The 26,405-nt window shown below is 61.3% G+C and overlaps 1 protein-coding gene across 7 annotated transcripts in view; it reads left to right on the top strand.

The window, feature by feature from the left end:
* Positions 1–2,813: 2,813 nt before the first annotated feature.
* CACNA2D2 (calcium voltage-gated channel auxiliary subunit alpha2delta 2) overlaps positions 2,814–26,405 on the top strand; it is a 125,037-nt gene continuing 101,445 nt past the window's right edge. For 4 of the 7 annotated variants that reach the window (XM_053929231.2, XM_071222161.1, XM_071222160.1 and 1 more), the window contains exons 1-2: positions 2,820–3,196; positions 24,871–24,952. In XM_053929231.2, coding sequence (XP_053785206.1) covers positions 3,006–3,196; positions 24,871–24,952 — 273 coding nt within the window. In that variant the 5' untranslated portion in view covers positions 2,820–3,005. Of the gene's footprint in view, positions 3,197–24,870; positions 24,953–26,405 lie in introns of all 7 variants that reach the window. The other 3 variants (XM_053929234.1, XM_053929233.1, XM_053929232.1) reach the window with 1 other exon arrangement.

Here is a 26,405-nt window from a genome sequence, read left to right as displayed (position 1 = left end):
TGAGGGGAGGAGGCAGGCGAGTGGGGAGGGGAATGCAGAAGCCTGTCTACTTGAAGTGGGTCTGGGAAAGCTTCTTGGAATTAGTGGTATTTATGGGTCCGTAAATATCCTGGGTTCAAGTGGTACAGATGAGGGAGGGTCTTCCAGGTGGGAGGAACCCTAAGAAAATGGAGTGGCTTATGCAGCAGCCAAGGGAGGGATGCTGCAGGTGGGCAGGCTGGAGTGGGGATCTTGCTGCCCCAGGTGTCCTGGACCCATGTTCCTGGTGGGCTTCCTCCTTCTGCATGTGGTATAACCAAGCCCAGGACTTGCTTGACACATAGGAAGTTTTCCACAAAGATCTCTCAGTTTCTCTGGTCTGCCGAGCTGACCTCCCCTCAGCCCACATGCAGAACTAGCACCGGCCAGGCCCCCTGCCATGGACAGGCCCCTCTCTGTGGGCGGCAGCTTTATCTGCCCCTGCTGCCCCACCCCCTCCAGCACACGCGTGTCTGGCCAGGTGGGTAACAGGCTTTTGCTGCCTAATGCATCGATGTGCCTGCCCTGGAGCTCCCCAGTCCGTTGACTTACCCCCACCCCTGCCATGATCTCAACCTGCGGCTGGAGCCAGCCGCCAGGAGACCGAAGCTGCTGGGAGCCTTGGAGGTTGCAGTGTGTAAAGTCTTACTACCCGTTTACTCTTAATTACCTCCCCTCCTTATTTGTCTTCCTTTAACGGCCTGTCAACCAAAATCTCCTGCCTTTCCCTCGGTGCCAGCGGCTCAATTAGGTGCACATCTGCGGAGGCTGGAACGGAAATGCCCAACTACCAATGCCCACTTGCCTCACCCAGCCTGGACACAGGTGCCCAGTGGCCTGGGCACTCTTGGGGAACAGTACTGCCGTCCTGGTGTCAAAGAACAGGGAGTCTGCCCTGACATTTCCCGCCCGCCACGGCAGAGTTTGCCTTGGAAAGGTGCCTACCTAACCCCGAATAGAACGGGGGGGGTGACACCCTTTGCGCTGGCTCCCTGGGGCCAGAAGCGTGGACACTTGTCCAGCACACAGATGTGGGAGGATGCCACAGGGCAGCCCTGCCCTGGCCATGGCGGAGACGGAGATGCTACAGAGAGGCTGCAGCTGGAGGAGCTGGGAAGGGGCTGATTAGCCCAGGCTTGTTGACTCTTCTGTGCAGAGCCCCCAATTTTGCCCACCCTGGGGGAATTGCCCTGCCCAGAGGCGGGGGTGGGAGCATCGGGCACAACCAGGCATCTGGCTCAGTGAGGCCCTGCTTGTCCATTAGAGAGCTGTTCTGGACTGGCCTCCCAGAACCCAGCAGGCACCTCCTGCTCACCGGGCCCCGGGCCTGTCAGGGTTTGGGGGCCCAGGGCACTGTCTTCCTCTGATAATGTTTTAGGGAAGCCTCCTACTTTGGGGCCTGTTGACAAACCTCCGTCTGGCCCCTGAAAGCTCCCTCAGGTCAGGCGAGGAGGAAGATTCAAAGCTGTTCCCTTGTCAAGCCCCAGCTTGTGGGAACAGCCCGGTCAGGAAAGGGAGCAAGTAAAGGTTGTCCTGAGACCTGGTTCCAGTCCTTGACCTCTGCCCTCCTCTGTCCAGGGGGCACCACTCTTCCCAACTGCTAGTCCTCTTCAGGCTGCTTGTGAATGGCTGACGGGTGACTCAGTCGGATGTCGTGAGGTGGGGGCTCTTGCCTGGGTGCTCACTGTCCCTCACTACTCGGTTACGCACAGAGTCTGTGGGTGGTTACTGCTAAGAGGGACTTGTCCCATGCCCCGCTGGCAGGGAGCATTCTCCCACCCTGTCGGCACCAGGGGCAGAGCAGGGCCCCAGTGCACCTTCGGGGAAGCTCAGGGATGCTCTCTTTCCCAGGACCTTGAGCGCTTTGATTTACCATGCAGTTCACTCCCATTCTCCCTTCATCCTGGAAGTGGGGGTGGGCACCCACACAAACATTCACCAGGGAGGAAACTGAGGTTTTGAGAGGCTCACAAGCTGAAGAATAAGAAAGAATTGACACCAGCCCTCCAGCCTTCTCCCTGCAGCACCGAAAAGCCAGGGGCCTCCAGGGCAGAAATGGTTGTTTTGAGCAGGGGTGAGCTTCCCAGCCCGCACTGGAGGAGTCTAAATAGAGTCTGAGCACGCCTTGGGGGCTGGGGCCTGGGGCCCGTCTGCACACAGTGCCTGCTTAGCCCAGGGAATTGAAATGAGTGTCTGCAGAGGGCTGCATCCTGCCATTCCCAGCTCCTCACAGCTGCGCAACGGGACCGGGTTCTCGCTCAGGGACCAAGGGGACTCTGTCAGGGGCTGAGGACCCAATTTCTCCTAGAGGACTCTTAAAGATAGCTGTAGCCACTGGGGTTGGGTTCAGCACCTCTGTCCTCTTCTCCGGCCTCTGCTGAAACCAGCCATGTCACCATTAAACCTGTGACTCCAGGCCTTAAGGTTGTTGAAGGTCGAGCCCCCAGAAGGGTCTCGAAAGGGCTTGCCGGGCCGCTGGGCCGGGAACTCTTCCCGCGGTGGCGGCGGAGAGGACAGCGGGATCCGAGGCGCGCAGGCAGGGGCGCACGCAGGGCGCTGGGGCCGCGGCTGGGGCGCAGGGCGCGCGCGCCTGGGCTTCGCTCGGCCGCGCGGGCCAGCAGGGCAGGCTCCGGGCTGCGCGAGGACGAGGGACGCTCAGGCACCGGCGGGCGCGTGGCCGCGTCGGGGCCGCGCGGGGGCGGGCCGGCGGGGGAGGGCGGGGTGGGAGCCGGGAGGGCGGCGCCGGCGGGTTGGCGGCGGCCGCTATTTGAGCGCCGGTCCCGGGCTGAGCGCTCAGAGCGCTAAGAGCCAGCGCGTCGGAGAGATCGGGGAGCGCAGCCGGCGGCCCGCAGAGGCGCTGCGGCCGGTGCAGCCCGAGGCCCCGCGCGAGAAGGGGGAGGAAGAGAGGCCGGACTGCCGCCCGCCGCCCGCGCCCCCAGCCCGCCGCCGCCTCCCTCTCCCCGCGGCGCCGCATCTTGAATGGAAACATGGCGGTGCCGGCTCGGACCTGCGGCTCCTCCCGGCCCGGCCCGGCGCGGACCGCGCTACCCTGGCCCCGCCGCGGCCCCCGGCCCGGCCCTGGCGCGTCCCGGCCCCCGCGGCCGCTGTTGCTGCTCTTGCTGCTACCGCTGCTCGCCGCCCCCGGCGCCTCAGCCTACAGCTTCCCCCAGCAGCACACGTAAGTGGCCTCTGCCGGCGGCCGGACCCCGGCCGAGCCCTGCGCTCCCCCCTTCCCCGCCCCCACCGGCCTGTGCCCGTCCCTCCCTGCGTCCCGCACCGGGGCGGGAGCGCTGGGTCCCGCTGCCCGCTGCGCCCGGGGGTGGCGGCCCCAAGCCCAGAGGGCAGGCAGCGGCGGTGCCGGCGCTTCTGGCTGCGTCGCGAAACTTCCCCGCGGTGCCCTATCCTCCTCCACCCCCTACCCCAACCCGGCCGGACGGAGCAGAGCAAGATCTCCAAGACTCGGGAAAGGGGTGGGGGGACCAGCTTGCCGGCCGATTCCCTGGGTGTCCTGGTGAAAGGGGAACCCGGGCTTGGGCGAGGGGGCGGCCTGCGACCCCTGCTCGTTGGAGCTGGAGCCGCGTCTCTGCCCCACGCTTTCTCCCGGGTGGGAACCTGGCGCTTTCGAGACAGTGGTGGGGAGGGGGCACCCCCACAACTGTCTCCGTTGGCCTTTTCCTTTGAGGAGGAGGGCCAGAGACAGAGGACACGAACACCTGGTTGTGGCCAGTGCCACCGAGGGGCTCAGTGTCTCCCGCTCTTGGCTGCCCCACTGCACCTGGGGGAAGGGTGCCCTGGTAAGCCCAATTGAGAGGTGAAGGCGCTGGGATGGGGGCAGAAGGTAAATGGCAGGGCGGCCCCCTGCTGCCCCTGCTGCCCCCGCTGCTGCCGCCAGCAGGGAAATAGCGTCTGGCGGGCCTGCCAGCTTCTGCCGGTTTACATGGTCCCTCTGAGCTTCTCTCTCTCCCTCCCCAGGAGCAGACAAACTCAGGCTTCCTCCGGGTGAGCTCGGCCAGATGTGTCTGGGGCTGGGAGTGGGCATTCAGTGCGTGTGGCCTCTAGGACAGCAGCTGTGTCTGTGGGCACCGTGCCCCAGCCGATGCCAGTGCCCAGACAGCCCTTGCCCTTGTTGGCTGTGGGTCACAGCGACCACCCTGCTGCCTGTTATCTGACTCTTGGCTCCCCGGGGGGGAGCCACCTGTCCCTGGTCTCCTTCACCAGTGGCCAGGCTGAGGATTTGGGAAATGAGTAGCTCGGCTGTTAGTGGCCAAGGGGAAGGGTCTGGCCTGGGGGAAGGGGAGAGGCTGGCTGCGCGTCATTAGGCCAGTCCCACCCAAGGATAGGGGCTCCTGGTTCTGCCTCAAAACCTGCTAGATGTGCTAGATGAGGGACAAACTCGGGAAAGGCACTGCTCCGCGCCTCCCTTCGTCTTGTCATCTCTCTCCTTGCACAGCCTGGCTTTGCTCAGGCGGGCGATCAGCTGGCAAATTACAGGTGCCGCACGGACGTGTCCTCTGTCAGCCGTCTGGGTTTTTTTGGGGGGGGGGTGCGCATAGAGAGAAGAGAATCATACGGAAGTTTAGGGCTTGGAGGTGCCTTTTTGTATTTCATTTGCTGTGATGAAAGTGGACTTAAGCCACAATGTTGAAAAAGAGCAAAAGAATTATTTCGTTGTTGTTCTTTTTCCCTCGAAGCCACGCCGCAGTTTTTTTTCCCCGGTGGTTTCATAGACCCTCCCGGGGAGGTTCACACGTCTCTTTTCACCTCTTCCCGCCTCACTCCCTCTCCTTCCAGCCCACAGGGGTCAGGTGGCTGCTGCACCTGTACGGGTCTCCCTGGGAAGGACAGTGTGAGACCCTGAGCAGAGGGGACACCTGTCCCTCAGTCCCCAGCAAGAAGGTGGTGAGGCGGGTGAGATGGCAGTGGGTGTGACTTCCAGCTGGACGCTCTTCTCCCGGAGATGGAGTTGGAGCTAATTTGAGGGTTTGGGACATGTCTTGGAAACCGTAATTAGAGAATGAGGGTGGGATGGGGGTGGGGCGGGAGCCACGCAGCTCCGAGGGTCCAGGGGGCGGTGACTAATGGTGTGACGACACACAGGGTTTACTGTGACAGCCAGCGCCCTTCAGCCGCCCTGGTCCTGCAGATGTGATGCCCATTGGTGATTGGAGGGAGGGAGGAGGGGGAGGGGGGTCTCCCTGTCCACCCACCGCCACTCATACTGGCTAATTGGAGTTGGGGCTTTGGTTGGACTGACCTGAAAGCTCAGGCTGCTGGGGGTGGGGAGGTGGCCTCCCTGAACTCTCCGGGGTCAGCGTGCCCGGGCTAGGATGAGACTTGACACAGGTGGCTGCTGAGGTGGGAAGGGGACCCTCAGCCCCACGGCACCGGGGTGACAAGCCCTCAGGGGCGAGGGCCCCAGATGGGAAAGTCACGTCCTCATTAGTGTCTGGCGGCACGCGGGGCCCAGCTTTTCGAGCCGCTGGGCTTTAAGCAAGTGTGGGCTCAGGGTCTGGTGGCGGTTGTTTCTGTCATCGCCCTGACAGCGCGGCGCTGTGCCCACCAGGCGAAGCGGACCCAGGCTGCTGCCGATAGCCAGGGCAGAGGAGCCAGAGCTGGAGGGAGGGCAGGGCTTTGGTTTTGAGGGGGCTCTGTCACCACACCTGGACCCAGACCAGTGTTTCAAAGAAGGAGGTGGCTGCAAGTGTGCAAGTGCGTGTGTGTGCGAGTACCTGCACTCTCGTGTTGGGGTGGGGGGTGGATGAGGTGGAGTCAGAATGGACATGCCTGGTCCACCTGCTTCCTCCTGTTGCTAGCTATGCTCACCCCAGCGTGGTGGCAGGTGGCGTGAGAGGCGCGAAGGGCCACTGCTGGCTGAGGGACGGCCCTCCCTGCTCTGCCTCTCCTGTGCATCTTCCTCCCCCGGCCTGTCCGACTCCTTCTCCTCCCCTGCTCCCGCCTGCGGGGCTCCGTCTTTTCCCCACTGCCCCTGCACTTTTTCACTCCCCACCCCTTTCATCTCTCTGTGCTCACCCTGCCCTGCCCACCTCCTTTGTCACCTCTGTTGGACCTCCATCCCCTGTTCTCCTGCACCCTTGGGTCTCTCTGGCCCCTGCTCCTCAGGGTCCCCCGGCTGAGCTGCCCGGTGGCTGCCCCAATGACAGTGCAGGTCGGCACCTCCCCCTTCCCCTGGGTGTGTGTGGTGAGCGGGTGGGGGCCTAGACGCCCGAGCAGATTCACGACAGCTGGGGTATGTGCTCCTTTTTCAGAGTGCCTCGACCGGGCATGCGTCAGTCTAGCTATGGTTAATGGTGGGTGACGTGTGTCTGTCTGGGCCTCTGAGCCGCGTCCTCACCTCCCTGTGACTCTCCCCATTAGGGGGAGGCGACATCACACATCTGGGTTCCTGTCTCCCCAACAACCTGCCGCAGCTTTTGCAGGAGGAGGAGGGGGTGAGGCTGGGTGGCCCGCTGCCACTGCTGATGTGTGGAGCTGCCAGGTGCTCACATCCCGGCGGGGGTTCTGGATTTGGGCTGATGTCCCCCCTGTGACCCACCTTTATGGGTCACCTCCTGCTGGCCAGATGTGTCAGGCTAACCCCTGTGAAGGGAGGGGGCCCATCTTAAGATGAGTCCCCTCCTGGTCTGTGGGTGAGTCTCACTCTGGATTCTGTCACACTGGTGTCACCAAGGAGGGACTGAGTCACAAGGGGAATGAGCACTTCTATGGTCTGAGCCTCTCCCTCCCCTCTGCCCGTGCACAGGTGGGGGCTGCCAGCCCTTGGCAGTGCGGATGTGGGTGGGTGGCCCCTGGGCATGTTGGATGTCCAGTGTAGGCCCTGTGGGCTCACCCTTTGGTTTCCAGAACCCACCCTCTCCACCTTGGTGACCTTGCCTCAGTTTCCCCAACTGAGAGAAGAGAATCTGCTGAACACCCTGGTGGTGTTAACAGTAGAGGTGTGGCCTCTGGGCACCGGGCGGGTGTCAGGCGTGAGCACCGTGGCGGTAACTGTGACATTAGTGTCAGGCCCTGATGCCGCAGCCCGGTGGGCCCCCACTCACCGGTCCTCCGAGTGCCTTGGGGTCCTGCCACCCACGTGGGACGTCGGCTCCTTGAGGACATGCTGGCCACGTCCCTCGCTCTCTGAAGCCCAGTCTGACTGTGGTGGGGGAGGCCGCCAGGCCCATGGTGGCCTCCCCTCACTGAACCCAGGTCAGGCCTCCTTCCCACCTCCCCGCCGGGCCTCGGAACCCGTGGTTGCGCTCACCCCCAGGTGGGGAGACTGACACTCAGAAAGACGGGGGGAACTACCCAAAGCCCCACAACTCCCGGAGTGGCTCTGGGTAAGGACTACTCTCAGCTGCCCTGCCAGGGGGCCCAGGAAGTTGGCAGTGGAGACTCAAACCTTAGTCTGAGGAAGGAAATGAAGAGGCCTAAGGTGTGTGAGGCACACCCAGGCCTCCCAGCTGTGACCCTGCCCGCCCTGTCCCTGCCCTCTGAGGGGCCTTCCTCGGCCCACAGCTGCCCTGCTGCCCTGGTCCTCACGGCCCCTGTGCCCACCTGTGTACCATGGAGTCCCCGGCCCATGAGTCCTCAGTCCTTCTCTGAGGCCTTGAGTCATGGGCCAGGCCTGCCTGGCATGGAGGGGCAGCAGCAGGGACTCTGTCTCAGCTGCCAAGGTACTATCACCCCTCCAGGGAGGGAAAGGTCATAGGGTAGGAGCGGGGGCTGTTTGTGGAAACCAGAGGCTGGCTCCTGGAGCCCCTAGGCATTTTAGTCAGGCCAGAGGGGACTTCAGAGGACTCAGTCCTTCTAGACTCTGGGGCAGCTGGCATTGTGGGGGTCGAAGCAGGCAGGCAGGTGTCACTGTCGGGCAGGGTCATGTTGTCTGTGGGGGGAGGGGTGGCCTCTTTCTCCTTCCCTCTCCAGCACCCCTCCCCCCGAGTCCCTGCTGCTGCCCTCCCAGGCCTCCAGATTTGAGATCTGCTTCTTCAAGTGAGGGGCCCAGGGTCCCGGGCCTGGGCGGGCACCCTGGGGCCCCAGGCGCTCTGAGGGCAAGGGGGCGGGGGCTTCTGTCGGCTGGTTGGGCACCTCCAGCCAACTGAGATCTGTTCACGTCAGCCTGAGTATTTTTTCTTTCTGGTGCCTACTCTCTAAACAAGAAGCTACAGAATCAATACTCCTATTCCCAGAAGGCGGAGTAGGTGTGGTTTGTGCTTTTTTCCCTTTCCCTTCTTCTCTCGTCCTGCATAACTCAAAGAGCCTCCCGAGCTGCCTGTGGCTAAGAGAGGGGCGTTGGCGGTGCAGGTGCAGATTGAGATGCCCCCGGGGGACTTGCAGGGTCCCGGAGGGGATCTCTGGGAGCTTCCTAAGGAAGTCAAGGTCAAGGATGCTGTCATGCAGGCCCACGAAGCCTGAGCCTCACGCCCTGCCCTGCCCTTCCCCTTCAGGGTTATTGGTTTAGTGTCCCAGGCCCTGGTCCTGCTCATGGACCACCTGGGTCCCCTCCAACCTCACCTGGGCCCCCTCCTTCAGGGGATGGTCTGGACCACTTGGCCGCTGGCCGCTGCTGGTGCTGGTGACTGAGCTTGGGGGACAGGGCCTCACAGAGAAGGAGGCCTGGTCTAGTGGGGATGATGTGGGGGGCGTCGAGGAATCTTCACATGGGGGACCTGAGGGTTCCTACCATGAGTTGGCCTGGTCCTGGGGAGCTCTGTCAAAGGCATTGTCAGCACAATCCTCTCATCTGGCTAGCTAGCATGGTGGTGACCTTGGACAAGGCCCCTCCCTCCCCAGGCTCCAGCTTCCTCTCTTCCAGGGCCCTAGCTGTGGGGCGAGGCCTGACCCCCAGCCCAGAGGGGCCTCATCTCCCTCGTGAGGAGCCTGCACCTTCCGTACTGCCCTCTGACCACTCTTTGGGTGTGTGGAAGCTGCCGCCTAGACTGACCCACTTTGAGCTCTGATCAGCCTAATTATGTAGCAGAGAGGGAGGGGCCCAGGACGTCTTTCCTGCTGATCATTAACCATCTCCCCCCACCTTGGAAGTGAGCCCTTAAATGAAGAAGAAAGGGGTAAGGGGGAGGGGGAGAGGCCCCCCCCTCTGTCTGTCTTCCTTGCCCTGTGGACACCCTGGGTCCCTCGCTCCCACCTTGATGCCTTCCTTTCCTGCTGCTAAATCTTCCCGCAGGAGGCTGGGCTGCTGGGTGACCTTGAGGACTTCCTCAGCCCCTCAGGGTCTTGGGGCCTTTTCTCCAAAACAGAAGCCCCTTGATGGTCCTGCCTCATAGGATTGAGCTGCGATAGGTCACTGAGCGGCGGGCTTGACCCCAGAGCGCGCATGTTGAGGGCATGTGGGCCCCGACTGGGTGAAGGAGGGCTCTCCACCCGGCTGGGCCTGCACCTCGAGTGCCGGCCACCCGCCCAGCTTGGCCCTCGCCTGGGCCTGTGCACACCTGTAAGCTCGTGTGTGGAAGTGTCTGTGCGTGTCTGCTCTTATGGTTTTCTGTTCGCATGTGTTAGGTGTGCTCATGTCCATTTGTATACAAAGACATGCTTGTGTGCCCGTGTGTGTATGAAAGTGTGTGCACGGCAGTGTGCATGTGTGTGTGTGTGCGCCCAGGTGTAGGTGTGCATATGAATGCAGCTGCGTGGTGTGTGTTTATGCATGTGCGCACAGCTGTATGCGTGGGCATGTGCACCCTATATCTCTGCACCCAGAACGCACTCCCAGGGCCCAACTTCTGCACCCGCCCTCAAGGCTGACGCCAGGGCCTGGCCGGGCAAACGCCGACTGAGAAATCCAGCTACCTAGCTGTCAGGACCGGTGCTTTGCAAACTTTTATGTCAGGAACAGCCCGAGCGAAAGGCTGAGCTGGAAAGTTCAATCATCTCCCAACTGGCTGGCTGACAGTCTGCAAAGGAAACACACAGAGGCTGCGTCCTTGTCATTCCCATCTTTGCAAACCGGAGAGAATTTAGATGCACCGGGGGACTTGGGACTCTGAGAGAGAAGCTTGGTGAGCTCTTTGGGGAGCCAAGCGTCTTTGCGAACTGCCCTTCCCTTGTGGAGAACCTGGGGGGTGGGGGTGGGGGTCGGGCTCAGGCAGTGGAAGCCCTTGCTGTGTGACCTTGGCTGGAGGTGTTCCCTCTTGGAGTTGGGTGTCTGTCATCTGCACACAGGAGGAGGCACTGGCACCCCTTCGAGCATCTGCTGTGGGTTTGGGGTTCTCAGCCAGACATTTGCACAGTAGCTGCCGGCGATTTGGGGTGCTAGACTTTGCCTTGTCTATCCCCACATGCTCCTTTATTTGGGGGATGTCCGGTGAAGGCACTTCCTTTCAAGGGTGACTTTTTCTCCAGTGGTTCTTCATAAACAAGGCTGTCTGCGTGCCCCATGCTGGGTGCTGGACCTTGGGGCTGTGGCATGCGCCCTGAACTGATGGGTTGTGGTGTCTGAGCGATGGTGGGTCTGCTGTCCTGGCGTTCTCAGGGCCTGTGCATTGGCAGTGCTGGGATAGCCCAGAGTACTCGGCATTTTGGGAGGGGGCTTCTGCAAAGGGCAGAAGGGGCTGGGAAGGGCTTGGTTGCCTATAGGGCCAGTGAGGGTTCCTGTGGAGGAAGAGAGACTGGATGGGACCGTCTCCTTGGGCACTATGGGCCTTGCATGGTTCCCTGACTTGGGAAGGACACATTCCAGCCACGGGAACCTGAGGTCCCAGATGTCACCATTGTGCAGACAGGGAAACTGAGGTCTGTGGTGGCAGAAAGGAACCTTCAGGCCCATGCGGGTGAATTCGAGGCCTTCTCGCAAACCCTGCAGAGCCAGGGACCTGTGCGGTGTGAGGCCAGCTCCCTCTGTCTCTCTGGGACAGCCCCCTGCCTGTGCGGGTTCAGAGTCGGTGAGGCTTTGGGCAGTCTCGGAAAGGACAGCTGCATCACCGGGTGGGCGTGACGGGCTGGCATGTTCCTGAGGTGGGTAGAGACCCCTGCTCCGCGGCGCGTTTCCAGCCTGACGTGGCATTTTAGCCTTAATCACTTCCCTCCGCAGCCACGTCCTCCCACTGGCACCACCTGAAATGCTGCGTTTGAAGCCTTAAAGGTCAGGCCTGGGGCTGCCACCCGTTCCAACCAACAACAAGCAACCCACCTCAGCCCTGCCCCCAACTTTATTTATTAGAAAAGGGAAATGAACTGGCAGAACAGACCCCAGTGCTGAGGGCCCTCACAGATAGCTGTCTCCTTCTCTCACCAGCCAAGGCCAGCGGTGGGCAGCGGCAGGGGGGAGAACCTGGGAGTCCTCCTTTCCCTTCCTGGCCCTGTGGCCATACTGCGGTGTCTCCCCATTGAGGGTGCACTGTGACCTTGCACCCCACAAGCCTGCTGTGGGCAGAGCCCCGCTTCTCAGTCTAACATGTGAGGCCCTGCCTGGGCCTGCTCTGGTCTCTGGCCACTAGCCTGTAATTACCACGCTCCAGCCAGGCTGACCACTTGCAGGTCCTGGTAGGAGCTCTGGCCTCTGCACCTCCTGGCCTTTGCTCACTGTGTCCCTGTCCCAGCTGGCCTGCTCAGTCTGAGCACTGAGGCAAGGAGCCTTTTGGACGGAGGCCTCCTCTGGTCCCCTACCCCTTGGTGGCCCCTCCTGCAGCCCTGTGCCTTCTCCCCCTGCTCTGTCCAGTTCTCAGGGGCTTTCCAGGAGTAGGCATTGAGCTGACTACTGCTCCTCAAAAGCTGAGTCTGAGGAGTGTATTTGGCTGCAAGGAAAAGAGACCACCTCTTGGTAATCACGGGTGATGACTTTTTTTCATCATGGCTAGGCCTTTTGTCCTCTGACAGGGAGCCCAGAGGTGGGTGAATATATGCTGTCATCAAGGACCAGGTCCTCACCTGTACTCTGCCTGGCTGGCCTCACTTTTAGTGTAGCTGTCTGTCCTTGGCTGACTTCCCTCACAGTGACAAAAGGCTGCCACAGCTCCAGGCATCACATGCACCAGGCATTGGGAGTAAAAGAGCAGCCGTTTCCTCTGGATTCCTTTTAAGAGGAACCTCACGCAGCCTCTAGCCAACTCTCCCTCACACCTAATTGGCTAGTACTGGGTCACGTGTCCACTCAGAACCAATTACTGAAGGTGCACTATGATTGGCTCGGGCTAATTAGAATTTACCCTTGAGCTAAGGATGGGGTCACCTTGGGGCTGGAGGTGAGAGAGATTCTTGCAGACTTTGTTCACAAGAAGGGGGGAGTGATGGAGATTGGGGAGTCAGTATCTGTAGCAGACAAGAAACCTGAATGTGGGGATGGGGGCTGAGGTGGAAGGTGGGAGGGGAAGGGAGAGAAAGTATCCAGGCTGGAGGAGAAATTTGTAAGGGACGAAGTTATTTTTAACCACGTCGTCAGTCAGGGGGCTGTACCCCAGGTGGTGTGTTTCACATATGCCATCCAATGAGATGAGTCCGTTTTTATTCCTGTTTCACAGACAGGAAACATTGAGGCAGCAGGGCTGAGTGATGCTGAAATCACACGGAAGGTGAGCGGGGGAGGCAGGATTCACACCCCAGCACTGGGATCGGCGGAGCACGCAGCCACTGCCTCACACCGCCCTTCTGCAGCCCCCTGACCACAGACCCTCAGGGTGCCCCCACCCTTCCACACTCTTCCACCACACCTGCCCGTCTGCAAGGGCCACCTTTCACCAGGCAGAGGTCCCCAGAGGGTGTCTTCGTGGGGGTCGCGGGCTTTCTCACGGACCCTTGGCACCCCTGGGTTTGCCGGAGGGTATGGGTGACTGAGGGGATGCTGAGAGAGGCCTGTTCTGCTGCGGAGGAGGAAGTGATCGTGCACGTGGCCAAGGGAGGGCCTGAACTTGCCTGGGTGTTGCCTGCCAGGCTTCATTCTCATCTTGGTTGGGGCCGGCTGCAAAGTGGGGTGTACTGGTGCCTGCATGCTACAGAGGACCAGTGTCGCTGGTTGGCTTTCCTGCCGGATATGACAAGATGCACGCTCCAGTGAGGCCATGTTCTCGTGGCCTGGTCCCTAGCCTCTGCTGTCACCCTCTGGGCTCGTTTCTGCACCTGTCCTGGCCCTAGGGGTCGGCCAGCCAAGGGCTCAGGTCCTGGGAGCAGCCCTGGGCTCTGTCCTGCTCTTGAGTCCGGATGCCCCTCTGGCCACTGTTCTCACCTGTCACCTGAGGGGAGGGAGCTTTCCTGGACTGGCTGTCACTGGCACAGCCGTGGGCCTGCCAGACCAGAATAGGCTCCCTCTGACCTGGCTCTCCTTCTAGAAGAGGCCTTCTCCCAGTCACCTGCCCGGAGAGGAGCTGGCAGTGCTGCCACCGCCTGTGCACACGCAGAGTGGGGGAGCAGGGAAGGCCAGAGCCACTCCCCGTTCCCCTACCTGTCCATCCCTCACCCTCCATCCCCCACACAGCCCCTCTCCACCCAGCTGTGCCTAGACCTACCCAAGGCAGCACTGAGGCAGCAGGTACAAGCATTGAAGCCAGACCCTGGCTAGTGCAGCCCCCAGACCATTTAGGGGCTCGGGCTGCAGGGTCTGGCCCCCTTCCACCCCTTCTCTGCCGCTCCTCCTACCCCACCCTAGCCTTGGCCTGTGTCCAGCTCCCTGGGGCAGCCTGGATGTCCTGCCAGCCCTCCGCTTAGGCTCGGTGTCCCTATCACGTCTGGGACCTGTGGAGTAATGGCTCCTCTGCAGCCGGTGCTCCCCTGCCACCCCATCTGTGCAGCTGTCATCTCTGTCCTCCCTGTAAGCTGGTGCTATGGAGACTGTAGCCGAAGGGGCTGCTTCTGGTGGGCGGAGGCAGGCACAGGAGGGGGCCCTGCCCTTGGGACTGAATGCCAGTTCCTTCCACTGGGGTGTAACAAACACCTACTATGAACTGAGCGTGGACTAAGCCGGGGAGGGGGTGGGGTGGGTAAAGGGCCCTGAGAGCCCCAAGCAGGACTCGCCTGGGTCCAGCTCACCCCTGCCCGCCCCTTAGTGCTCAGCTGGGAGTCACTGTTGCCTGAAGCCTCCCCTGGCTTCCTCAGCTGCCTGCAGGCCCACCCCCACCACACATATTTTCCTTGTGGTAGACCTTGCTGGGAAGCTGTGTGCCTGTGAGGGGTGGGGCAACGGCCGCCTGGCATTGGCTGGAGCTCCAGACAAGCACACACCAAGTGCTCAATAAGTGTTTGCTGAGCCGAGGGTCGGCACAGGTATCTGCCGGCCAAGCTGTTGTCTTTGAAGGCTGAGCAGCTTTTACGTGGCCTGGGACCAGCGCCCCACATGGACCTGGCTTTGCTGGTGCCACAGGGCAGAGGCTATCCCCCGAAGTCTTCCCATGGTTCCTGCAAAGAGCTGCCCCCGCCCAGGTGAAGGTGGGGTCCAGGCGCCCATAGAGCTGTGTTATTTAATTGGGCAAAGGCAGGGCCTGGGCTTCCGCATTTTTCCAGAGTCACCCAGGCAAGCCAGGGCAGAGAACCATGGTCGTAGGGGATGAGAAGGTGAGCGCAGGACTCCCTCCCTGCTTAGCGAGGGGGGCTGGGGCCCCCAGGAAAGCCTGCTGGTTCTGGGAGTCTCCTGTGCATGTGACCAGTGGCCCAGTCTGCGGTCTGCCCCCGAGAGCACCAGGCTTTCCCGGCTGGCTGTCCCTCTTCTTCCCAGCTGCCCCTCTGCATTGATGTTTGCCCCGCCCACACTGCTGACCACTCCTCGGCCTGCCCATGGTTCAGGCAGGATCCGCCCCCTGGCTGCCTCTTACCCCTTACCCGCCACACCTCACTGAGCAGTGTACCAGGCCTGCTCAGGGACCTCGCAGTCTGGGGGCATCATCAGTGAAGGAGAAAGGGGAGTAAGGCTGAGCAAGTAATACCCACACATGGCCAGTGCTCCAGGCAGCATCCAAGGGGTACGGGATGGGGCAGGAGTGGGGGCGGGGCTTTCTAACAGGCCCTCCCAGTCCCTGCCATTCCTGGGGTCCTGGGCCTCCCAGTCAGGGCTGTGGAGGCTCAGAGCCACCTTCCATGAGGGTAAGCCACTGATGGGGGACAAGGATGAGGGGTGGGGGAGGCTGGGGGAGAAGCTCACCCAGGTTGATCCAGCCCCAGTTCTGGAATCTCCTATCCCTCTCCTCCTGACATGCTCCCTAAGGCCACTGCACCCCAAGGGGCTACCCACAGCCCATTCCTGGGGCCTTTCTGGTCTGAGGCCCCACAGCTCCAAGTTCCCGGGCACAGAGCTGCTGGGGAGGGGTAGTGGGGACGATCCCAGAGGCCGCTGAGCTGGGTGATTTACGTGGTTCTGGAGCCAGCGCCCGGGAAATACATTTCACAGGTGGCGTGCAGACTGGCAGCGTATGGCAGCCGTTCCTCTAAAATGGGAAAGGGCTGGGAGTGCACAGGGCAGGCTCGGAGCCATGGGCTCTGTCGGCCTCACCGTGTCCTCCTGCTGCCTGCTCGAAAGCGGGCGCCAGGGGACAGCGATTGAGGATGGGAGGAGCTGTGAGTCGTTAAGAGAATCCCATAGGTGACCTCATCGGAGTCGTTTTGTGCCTCATTTTCCAACTCTTTAAAATGGGATCATACTCCCTGTGCTGTGCACTGGTGAGGACAGAGCATCTGGTCTTCAGCCAACATTTTCTGAGCGCCTACTGTGCTCCTACTGCTCCCTGAGCCCTGGGGTACTATCCACTGCCTGCTCCTGCTCTCTGATCCCCCCCACGAGAGTCGCCCACCGCCCTCCACCAGCACGTGGATGTGCTCACTCGAGATCGGAAATGTGCAGTTCTCAGGTGGGGAGGGCAGCCTGCTTTGATGCCTGTGGTCGGGCTGCATTGTTTGTGGGGCATCGCCCTGGACAGAGCTCCCTGCTGGGCCTCGCAGGTGCTGTACCCTCTGTCCTGTGGCCCTTCAGCTCCATAGGGCCACCTTCACCCGGGTCAGGCCTCTCCCTCGTCATGCGTCCCACCCCGCAAGGTTTCACTGGGTGATCGGATCAGATGTCTGTTCTGCTTGAATTCTGAGCTCCCGGGGGCAGGCCGGCATCTGCCTGCTCTCTGCTGTGCCTTTTCCCAGTGCCCAGCCTGGAGCCTGGCTCATAACCACATAAATGAATGAATGAATGAATAATGAATGAATGAATGAGGAATGAGCTAGTAGGGAATTTGCAGAAGGTTGGAAACACCTGCAGAGAATCTTGTCGATGGTAAGCCCTGCTGGGTTTGCCTAAAAGGGAGGATGTGCAGGAGGGGAGATGGGGACATATGAATGACAGAATCTGACCAGGGTGGTTGGTGACAAGTGCACAGGGCCCGTCTTGCCACCTCCAGTCAGGCTTCAGCTGCTGGAGCTCCCAGGTCCTCCTTGGCTCATCTAGTGACCTTCCCAGGTGCCCTAACCATACAGTGCAGCTCCTGAGACACAGCTTGGGCATGGCTCCCCCATCACAGCACCTGGCTGGGGCTGTGTCCCTATGTCCCCCTCCTGAATGTCAGCCTTGAGGAACCTCGGTTTGCCTGCTTGTTACGTGGGCCTGGGCAGGGGTTAAATTCTCATTTGTCCCAAATGCCCATGATCTGTGCCAGTGACTAGAGCTGGTGGCCCCGGGCCTGGGGGGCAGGCAGTGGAACCTGGGCAGAGTGGCTGGCAGATACCCCATGCCCCCGGGCCTGGATTCTTTGGTTTGCTCTGGCGAGGCCTCTGCTAGGTCATGAACTCCTTTTGCTCATTGCTCACCGTGACAGAGATAGGGGGATAGCCCGGGGTGGGCCACTCCTTCCCTGCACTTTCTTCTGGCTTCCTGGAAGAAGTGGCTGCTCCAGCACCTGGCCCTTCTGGGAGAGCCATAAATTATGCACAGAAGCCACGGGCCTGGGCAGGCCCATCATAAGTGAGCTTTAATAATTCATACGGAGAGGAGCCAGGGAAAGCGAGGGCCTCCTGCACTTCCGCAGGCTTCCATGGTGCAGTCCACCTGCCTGCTCCAGGGGCCACCGCACGCAGGCTGGGCAGGGCGCTGGGGGTCTCCTGCACTCTGGGAGGGACAGCCCCTTGGCACAGAGCCTGTCCTTCCAGGCTGGGGGGCAGGGGCCTCCGCCCTCAGGGCTCCCAGCCTGGGGAGAGGAGGCGGAAGGGAGTGCTGGCTCCATAGCCACCAGGCGGGAGTGCGGAGGTCAGCTGCTGCCTGGGGAGGGGCACAGCTTAAAATGGGGGCACTGCGGACTTCATCAAGCAGGTGATATGTGTGCAGAGACCTGAAGGAGGTGAGAGAGGGGCCTTCCGAGCAATGACTGATCCAGGCAGAGGGAACAGCGTGTTCAGACCACGGTGTGTGGTACAAAGGCCAGTGAGCTGACAACCGCGCTTGCTCTGGGGAGGCTGGGGGTGGGGGGAGGGGGCGTGGGGAGGCAGAGGGAGATCCAGGCCCAGTGTGAGGGGGGACCCAACTGGACTTCCTGATGGATTAGACATGGGTGAGACAGAAAACAGGTTCTAGGTCCCGCTGAGGCTTCGGGCCTGAACAGAGGGAGCTGCCATACACTGAGCCAGGGGAAGTGACCAGAGAGTGAGGACCCAGGCTCTCAGTTTGGGGCCCATCTAGTTTGAGAGGCCCGTTAGCTCTCCAAATGACCACTCCGGCAGCTGGACATCCAAGACCAGCATCCTGCGGACAAGCGTGTGTCACCCTGATTGGCTCTGGTTAGCTGTGAGACCTGAGGCACATCAGTCAGTTGCTCCGTGCCTCCGCTTTCCCCTCGGGGGACGGGGAATAAGGCCGGACAGTGACAGCCCTGGCCTGGCACTGCTGTGCCACCTGGCTCACAGGTGTGGGGCCCAGGCAGGAAGACCCCAATTAGGCCCTTGGGAAATGGATCCCCAAATGGCCTTTGGCAACTGAGACCTGTTGAGGCCAAATTACAGAGCTGGGCATGGACCTCAGAGCGAGGCCTGGTCCCCAGCGGGGGGTGGGGGAGAGTCAGCCCCGGGCCCCTTCCCACCCAGGCAAAGCCCACCAACCTCTCCCACATACCAACCCTTCCCGCCAGCTCCTCTCACTCCCTGCCCCTTGGGGGCCTTCTCCAGTCCCTGTCCTGGCGCTGCAGGGGTGCCCCGCATTTGCACCCCTGCGGAAGCCGGCACGGTTCCCCTTGGGGCTTCTCCTGCTGCTGGAGAGCTCAGACCTGGGACCTGCCGAGGGGCTCCCTGGGGCTGCCTGTGGCTGTAGGTGTGGGAGCTGCTGCTTTCACCTTGAAGCCAAGGTGGTCAGGAAGGTCACACAGCTAACTGGCAGAAAAAGAAGTGAGGCTCAGGTGGGCCTTCCACACGGTCCTCACCACCGCACATCCCTGGCTTGCCTCATCCGTGCAGTCCTCCCTGACTGCCAGTGCCCATGTGGGCCCAGCAGCCAGCACTGGTGGTGGGGAGTGAGGCTGAGACCGTGTGCTGGGTGAGGCTGGACACTCCCCAGCTCTCTCTGGGCCATGTGGGCTGCCGGGCCCTCCCAGCCTGGGTAAGGCTGCTCCCCGGCTCCTGGTCTTCTCCCATTGGCTCCTCCCCTCCCCGATCAGGCTATTAGGAGTAAATACTGTGCCGGACCTGCGCCCTAATTAAAGCTAGGTGACTGTTCACCGTTAGTGGAGGTGTAGGGGCACGGGCTTATGGCCTTCCAGCTGAGAGCCAACTAGAAGGCAGAGCTTTCTTTCACCCCGGAAGAGAAAGGTAAGGGATGGCCCATAATTAATAAATACTCCTCATTAAGGAGCAGTACTTGGGCAGGGGCCCAGCACACACAGTGGAGGCCAGTGGATCAGGACCTGTTTGAGCTTCACCAGCACCGGCCTCTCCCCAGCGCCGTGGGGTCGTGGTGTACCTGGGACGGCGGGCGGGGTGGGGACAATGCTCTGAGGGCATGGTGCTGCCTGAACTAGGAGTCCTCGTAGCTGAACCACAAGTCTGTTGAAGATGAGCCTGTCGCTTTGAGTCCTGCACCTCAGTTTACCTGCTTGTGAAGTGGTGGGTGGCTAGCTGGGAGCCTTATCCCACCTAGAATCAGAGGCATCAGCCTCTCCCCTCACCCTGCCTCACTTTCCCTTCCGTGGTTTGTGCGTTGTGGGGCCAGGGCTCCACACCTCCAGGCACTCTGATTCCAGCTGACCTCCCAGGAGTCCGTGACCTTGGCTGGACTTGCCCTCTGCCAGCCCTGTTGTGTTGCGAGGTTGTGATCAAATGGGGTCGGGATCCCACCCTGCTTTGAACCCTGAAAGAAGCTGATGCCCAAGAGGCCTCTTTCCTGGGCAGACAAGCAGGAAGGAGGCCCTGCCCTTCCTGAGGGGTCTCCCCTATGTCAGGGTCTCTGGCAGTGCAGGGCGCCCTAGTCCAAGGACAGGGCACAGCCATCCCACACCTGGGGAGCTGCAGACGCGAGGGAGGAGCCTGGCTGTGGGAGAGTACTGTCACTGTCCCGGTGACTGTGTGGGTGCACGCGTCCCACGGCACACTGGTTTCCCCCTGCCTCCGCTTTGGGACCTGGGAGGCGAACAAGTGCTGGGCTCTGCCTCCGTTTCTAGGTGGCAAGCGAAGGCTTACAGGGGTGCACCTGGTCCAGGGTCCTGGAAGAGGCAGGGATGGACCTGGGTACTCAGTCTAAGTAAAGAGGGACTTCTTCACCTGAGTGGGCAGGGAGGACTCCCCGGGGGAGTTGTCTCTGGAGATGCCGCAGTCCCAGGGTACAGTTTTGAGCTTCCTGCCCTTTGCAGCAGGGCTGTGTCCTGGCCTCTGCTTCAGCAGGGCCCACAGCTGCTCTCTGAACTCCCGGTGGCTGTGGGACGGGGTCAGCCTCACAGAGGGGTCCTCTACACCCTCCCCTCCTGCCCTCACCCTTTTTCTTTCCTCTTTAGAAGACTGCGAAGGCACCGAGGTGGGAGGTGGCTGGGCAGCTGAAATATAATCAGAGTAATTAAAGAGCAGTTTATCTTAACTCATTGCCTCCCCCAGAGCTGGGAGACTAATCGTCTGGCCTGCCACAGGAGACGCAGGGGACCCGTGGGCTCCCACCATTGCCAGGTGCGGTTCACAGTGCCCTTGGCCACCAGCGGCCTTTGCTGTGCCTGCTCCCCACGCCCTGCACCTGCCCCAGCCCAGCGCTCTCCTGCCACCCACCCCTCCCACTTCTCCTGCTGTTCCACCCTCAGCTGGAAGAGAGCCGTAGACTGCTCCTAAGCCCCCAGGGAACGGGGTTTATCTAGGCAGCCTGCCTGGTAGAGGCAGCCTGGAGCAGGGCTTCGATGGCAAAATGCGCCTCCCTGGGAGGGGTGAGAAGACTTTCGGGAGGTGGGGGTCCCAGGGCCCCGGCCCCTGCGAGGCCTCCGCCTCTCCTGGGCCTCCCCTGTCTGCCGCTCTCCCCTCCTGCCCCTCTGCAGGGTCCGGCCGCCCACCCCTACCCGTGCCCTCTGAGGGTGAACCTGCCATGTCACCTGTCTCTGGTTTTTTGATTTGTTTAATTATAGATGAGTTTTCTGCATAATTTATTCCAAAATCCTGGATTATACTGTACAATTAAATCACATTCTGATCAACAACTTCATGTATAAAATTAACAACTGGCAACAGTTTAATCTGTGCTGCTGCATCTGCATGCTGGCTCTCCCCGCGCCCCCCATCCCTCTCCGCCCTTCTCTTCCCTCCCCCTCTCCCCCCCTCCTCCCCCCTCCAGTCCTGTCCCACCCCGCCCCCTGCCCTGCCCCACTCCCCTCTAGGGTGGAGGGGGCCTGTGCAATGGCCCGGCCCGGAGGCCCCCAGCTGAGTGCTCCGCAGTTTGATCCAGCCTCTCCACCCTCCAGCTGGGGGGTTCTGTGGCTCAAGGGGGTCCTCGGCCCCAGACCCTCGTCCCACACCTTGCCTGAGGGTGACACCGCCTCCTTCCTCACACCTTGGTTCTGACCTTGCCCTGCAGAATAAGGCCTGGCGCCCCACAACCCAGCACAGTGTCAGCTTCTTCCTGCGGGGCTGCCCTCCGCCTGCCCGTCCCGGGCCGGGTCCTGGGCCGCAGGCACCTTTGTCCGGGGTGCCCCTGGCCCCTCTCAGCTTGGGAGCATTAAAGGGAGCCACTAAGGACTCCTCCCCACAACCCCCTCGCCCCGCACCTCCTCCCTCCCCCAAGGGCAGGCATTCACGGGAGATACCCTGAGTGGATTGGGTGAGCTTCTACCCCTCAGGGGACTGCCCAATAATAGTACTGCCCATCAAGGTTGCCATGTGGATTTGGCTGTTATTGGGCCACTCATTAGTACACCTGTTCACACCCAGGAAAGCTGAGGATCCCATGGGGCAGAACTCCCCAAGATCACGGAGCCGGCAGAGGTGGCTTTCCTAGAGGCTCATCATCCTGGGGCCATGGGGCCAGAGAGCAGGTCTGGCCTCTCTTTCCCATGTGGCCGTGCCCCCGGCTTTGCCAGTGGCCTCTGTTTTGTCTGTGAAATAGGGGCTCAGTGCCTCAACCCTCCTAGGGCCAGGCGCATCAGAGGACCTGGCAGTGCTTGGCTCCGTCCCCAGCCCCCCGTGCCCACGGCAGCCATCGTGCCGGCTGCAGCCCCGGCTGCACGTGCCTCTCCCCAGACACTCTCTCCTTGCCGTTTTGCTAATTTGGCACTCCGAGACACTTGGAGATGAGCAGTGCCATCTCCGTGAAGAGAATGGAAAGTTACGGGGATGTGGGAGGCTAGCAGGTGGGTCTGCCCGTCGGGTGGGGGGGGCCCATCATGGGCCACCCTATCTGACCAGGGAGGCATTGGCGGAGCCAGGCACTTGGGCCCAGGCTGATGGAATCCCAGGCAGGATTTGGTTCCTTTGCCTTTGAGCCAGGGGGGCCATGGGTCCTCCCAGAGCCCCCACGCCCTTCCGCTGGAGCGAGGGTGACGCGCCTGCCAGGTCAGCGTCAGTGTGGTCTGCGGTGTCTTCGGCTCTGGGCAGGACGCTGCAGGTACACAGTTGACTCCTGGCCTCCTCTGTCCCCTGTGTCACCCCTTGGAGCCAGTGCTGAGACGCCAGCCAGACCCAGAACTCACACAGTCTCATCTCTACGAAGACGAGGTGGAGGGTCTCTAGTGTTCTAGGCACCCGTATTGCCCTCCTGACCGGGTTTGGTGCAGGTGAATAATCAGATGGGCGTTCCGGGTATGCACAGGCAGCGCAGCGGGCCCTCAGGTCTACCCCTCAGGCCCCGTGTGCCAGGCCAAGGGCTGGAGCCACCCCTCGACCCCAGCAGGGTGTGTGTGTCGTGGGTGGGCCGGTCCCTTGGGGTGGGCAGCCCAAAGCAGAGTATAGAGCTGCTCAGCCTTTGGGTGGGAGTGGGGAGACTGTGGGTGTGTGCGTGCCCGTGGAGGAGGGGGAGGCTGAAGGGAGAGATGGATGGAGGGAGGGAGAAGGTGTGTTTTGGGGAAGAACTGGACCTTATCCTTGAGATCTGGCTCTTTTAAAAACATTTTTTAGTTAAAACAGCCTTTTTAGATGAAACGATGGTGATTATAATAATAATAATAATGTGTTGTCTGAGCAAAATAAAAAGCTGGCCTCCACGCCTGTTCTTCTAATTAATGTTCCTTCACTCCTCCGAGCAGTCCTAGAACCGAAGCTCTGTAGACGCACCAGAAAAGCGTCCGCCCTGGGGCCTTAGTCGGGGCTGCACGGGCGGCTGTTTGCAGTGTGCTCTCCAGGGAAGAGAGGGCACTGAGATCGCGGCGTTTGCCAGTTTATAAATATTCCCACCACAGCAACCGTGAGCTCCCGGGGGCGACACTGGATGCGTGGCTGCGAGAGGGGTGCGCTGTCGCTCTCGCTGACGCCGGCACACCCTGGGTCCCGGTCTGTGTTTATTATTACCACTTCCTGCGCGGGTGACCTTGGGCAGGTCACCTAACGCCTCTCTCCCTCGGTTTTCTCATCTCTTCTTTGTGAGGACTAAAGCAAGACCGCAGATGACATGCTGGCGCCACACCTTGTCCGTACATACTGGGTGCCCTGGTCCATAATAGTCCCGGGGAGGATTATGATTAGCATTCTGTCCCCTGCACCAGTGAATGGTTGAGGTCAGGGTCAGGGCCAGGGCAGAGCTAATGGTTCCCTGTGAAGATCGGCTCCTTGACCTCACCCATTCATGTGCTACCTGCCTAGCTGGACACAGGACTGTGCAGCAGCCCATCTCGACATTAGCCCTGCCCCCAGGCTTGCTCTCAGGAACACAAAACGGCCACCTGCCACACTGTCCACCCATAGCCAGGGCCAAGCGGTCAGTACCCGGTGGCCGGGGGCCGGGGCCAAACAGGCTCTCCACTGCCCCTGGCCTTGCCCTCCCGCAGCTGGTGGCGGAGGCCTGATTGCCCTCCGTGCCGGGCTCGGGGTTAGCGTCCCCTGCGGTGGGGAGAGGAGGTGGGCATCAGGCCGTGGCGCAGCCAGCAACAAGCTGGAGTTAATACCTCTTTTGATGTTGATTTTTTTTTTCATCATGGCCCTGACATTCAGCTTGGCAAATTGCAATTAGTGATCCGCCCGCCTCCTGCTCTGAGTTCCCATGCCAACCGACCCGGGCACACACAGCGGCACAGGCCCTGCCCCCGCCGGGGCCTGAGGAGAGATGGGGGTACAGGCACGCTCTGCTGACCCACGGAGCTGGAAGCATCCTGGTACCATGTGGCGCTGAGGGACGCAGAGGGGTAGCAGGCCCAGGGCAGGTGCTGGGGTCAGATAGAGTCGCCGAGATCCTGTGGCTCCCGGGGTGACTCTCCAGAGGCTGGGGGGCTGGCTCCAGGCCCCTCCCTTGACCCGTGGCATATTTAACTTTGTGGTAATTCTCTCGTGAGCCCTTGCTGTGTCTGTAGGATCGGGAAGCTGAGGTGCCTCTTCAGCTGCATCGGGGTGAGGGGACCCGGTGATGGCGGAAGCACCTGTGGCAGTGTGGACAGTGTCTCTTTGGCCAGCCCCCTGGCTAACCTGACCTGGCACTGCCTGAATGAGGGTTACAGGTTAGAACCTGGGCCGGGCCTCTTCCCAGATCCCACCCCTGTTCGTGGGTGTAGGCTGAGGACACGGGGCCGTGTGACCTCCCGTGCATCCTGTCCACGCCAAGGACCCCTGGGCAGCACCCTGGACCCGCCTGTTCCCATGTCTCCTCATACCCTCTGAGGTTGCACCTGTGTGAAGGAGACCTGCTCAGGCTGGTGGCCAGGGTGAAGGAACATGGGGTCTTCCAGGTTCCCAGAAGGGGGTAGGATGCTCTTAACTGGACCCGCGGGTGGGTGGCTTGGGTTGGGTGTCCAGCAAGGGCACCTCATATAAGCATGTGTTTCCCAGGGTGCTGGAAGGTGATGGCCGTCTGCGCTGGGAGATAGATCTCCATGTCCCCTGCTCAGAAGACGCCCAGAGGGGATGGCACTGGCCCCGGGTTACACAATGACTTGGTGGTGGCCGCAGCCACTCATGTTCCCTCCCCTTCCCCAGACCTCAACCAGCCTTGGGGACAGGAGGCTCCTAGATCCAGCAGGCACCACCTGGCTCCCTCGAGTCCCCTCCGCCCTGGTGCCCAGAGTCCTCATGTTCAGAGCAGCGGCAGCAAGGGCTGGCTCTTCCCTGTGAGTAGTCTCCCTGCAGGCTCCTGGAGCTGCCGGACTCGCTCTGTGAATTTAAACCTCAGTCCGCTTCCCCCACCTCCACCAGTCCGCCAGTGCCTGGGCCTCCAGGTCTGGATTTCAAAGGAATCGCAGGTGCACTCTGGTTTCTGAAGGGGTGGCTGCTTCTGAGCACCCCTGGGTGCCGGGCGAGGCTGTTCCATTACCAGACAGGCCCTCCTGACACCTCTCTGCTCTCTGCATGCAGGATGCAGCACTGGGCACGGCGCCTGGAGCAGGAGATCGACGGCGTGATGCGGATCTTTGCAGGCGTCCAGCAGCTCCGGGAGGTAAGCCTGCTGCCACCGGCTTTCCCTTCCCGGACCCTCTCCCACGTGGGAATGGGGGAAGGGCTTCCAAAAGGAGGAGTGAGGACAGTTTGGCAGGCATTCTTGAGGTCCCGGCCGAGTGGTAAAACACGTCGCCAGACCCTGGGGGGCAGGTGGGGACGTGACTCCTTCGGGGCTTGGCCTGCTCTTCCCCAGGTGACTGCGCAGCAATGGCACCCAGTCAGCCCTGGTGTCAGGCGTTGCGGGCTGTCAGGTGGGTGAGGTCAGTGTTCCAGGCGGTGTCTGGGGCGGGAGTCCAGGCCCTGGAGGGTCCCGCTGAGGCAGCTGCACACGTGAGCCAGAGCCCTGGGAACATTGCTGCCCGCTCCAGGCCCTGTCAGGCGAGATGAGCTGAAAGCCCGAGCTGAGCGAGGTGAGGGATCAAGGGGCGGGAGGGGTGATTGATCAGAAGGAGCGGCCACATTCATCCTGGGAGATTATGTTAATGTTTGAAATAGTGATGTGAAGAGCAGGCCATCCGTCACCCCCAGAAGGCTGCAAAATGTGTCGCTGTCAGTCTCCTGAGCCATCACTTTTTACGGGAAAAGGCAGAGGCTCAGAGAGCTGAGTCCTGGGAGGGGCTGGGGGCTGGGGGCTGGGGCCAGGGGTACGACCAGGGATTGACAGGCATCTCCTGCCAATGGTTGTCCTGGGAACAGCACAGTGGATGGAGTTACTGTTGGGGAGTCCAGGCCTGGGCTTGGTGATGAGACACTCCGCTGTGCCCTGTCATCCCCCTCGGTCAGGGCCAGGTCAGTAGATGGAACCTCCGTGAGGCAGCTACTGGGGGGGTTGTTCTTGGTCCTTAAACCACCCTTAGTCAATGGCAGGTGCTTAGGAAGTGGGGGTGGCTATGACGTGGGCTGTGAATGGAGGACCTCTGCCCAGGATGGGGCTCATCTGGGTGTCTGACGAGGCGGTAACGAGGCAGGGAGAGGGAGTCTGGTCTGGAGGTCAGAGCCACCCACATGCTGTGTGTCTCCCCCGCACTGTGGCCTAGCCTCTGAACCTCCCGCCCCCCCGGTTGTTGGGCTTGAATTGCAGTAACCCCATCCCACCCTCTTCCTGTGAACTCTCCATGACTCAGCCGCACTCAGAGGCTGGCAGAGTGTTCGGAGAAGGTGCTGTAGGAAAAGCTGTTCCGGAACAGAACTGGTTTATGCTCGGGAATGGCACCTGGCACTAACTGGGTTAAGTGGGCACCGCCAGATGCGGCATCAGGGGCTATGAAGAAATGGGAGTTCCCCGGGATGCGTGTCGTGTGCCCTTCCAAGTCTCACATCGGGACAGACGGTGTGTTCCGTGTAAGGCGTGAGCTGTGCTCCTCCGGCCAGGAACCCTCCCTGCTTTGAATCCTCACCTGGAGGGCACCGTTAGCTCAGTCACGGGCCGCGCAGACCCGCAGGTCTGCCAA

Source organism: Desmodus rotundus, chromosome 8 (assembly GCF_022682495.2).
Source record: "Desmodus rotundus isolate HL8 chromosome 8, HLdesRot8A.1, whole genome shotgun sequence".
In the NCBI taxonomy this organism is placed as follows: Eukaryota; Metazoa; Chordata; class Mammalia; order Chiroptera; family Phyllostomidae; genus Desmodus; species Desmodus rotundus.
This window is presented reverse-complemented; position numbering and strand designations above follow the sequence as displayed.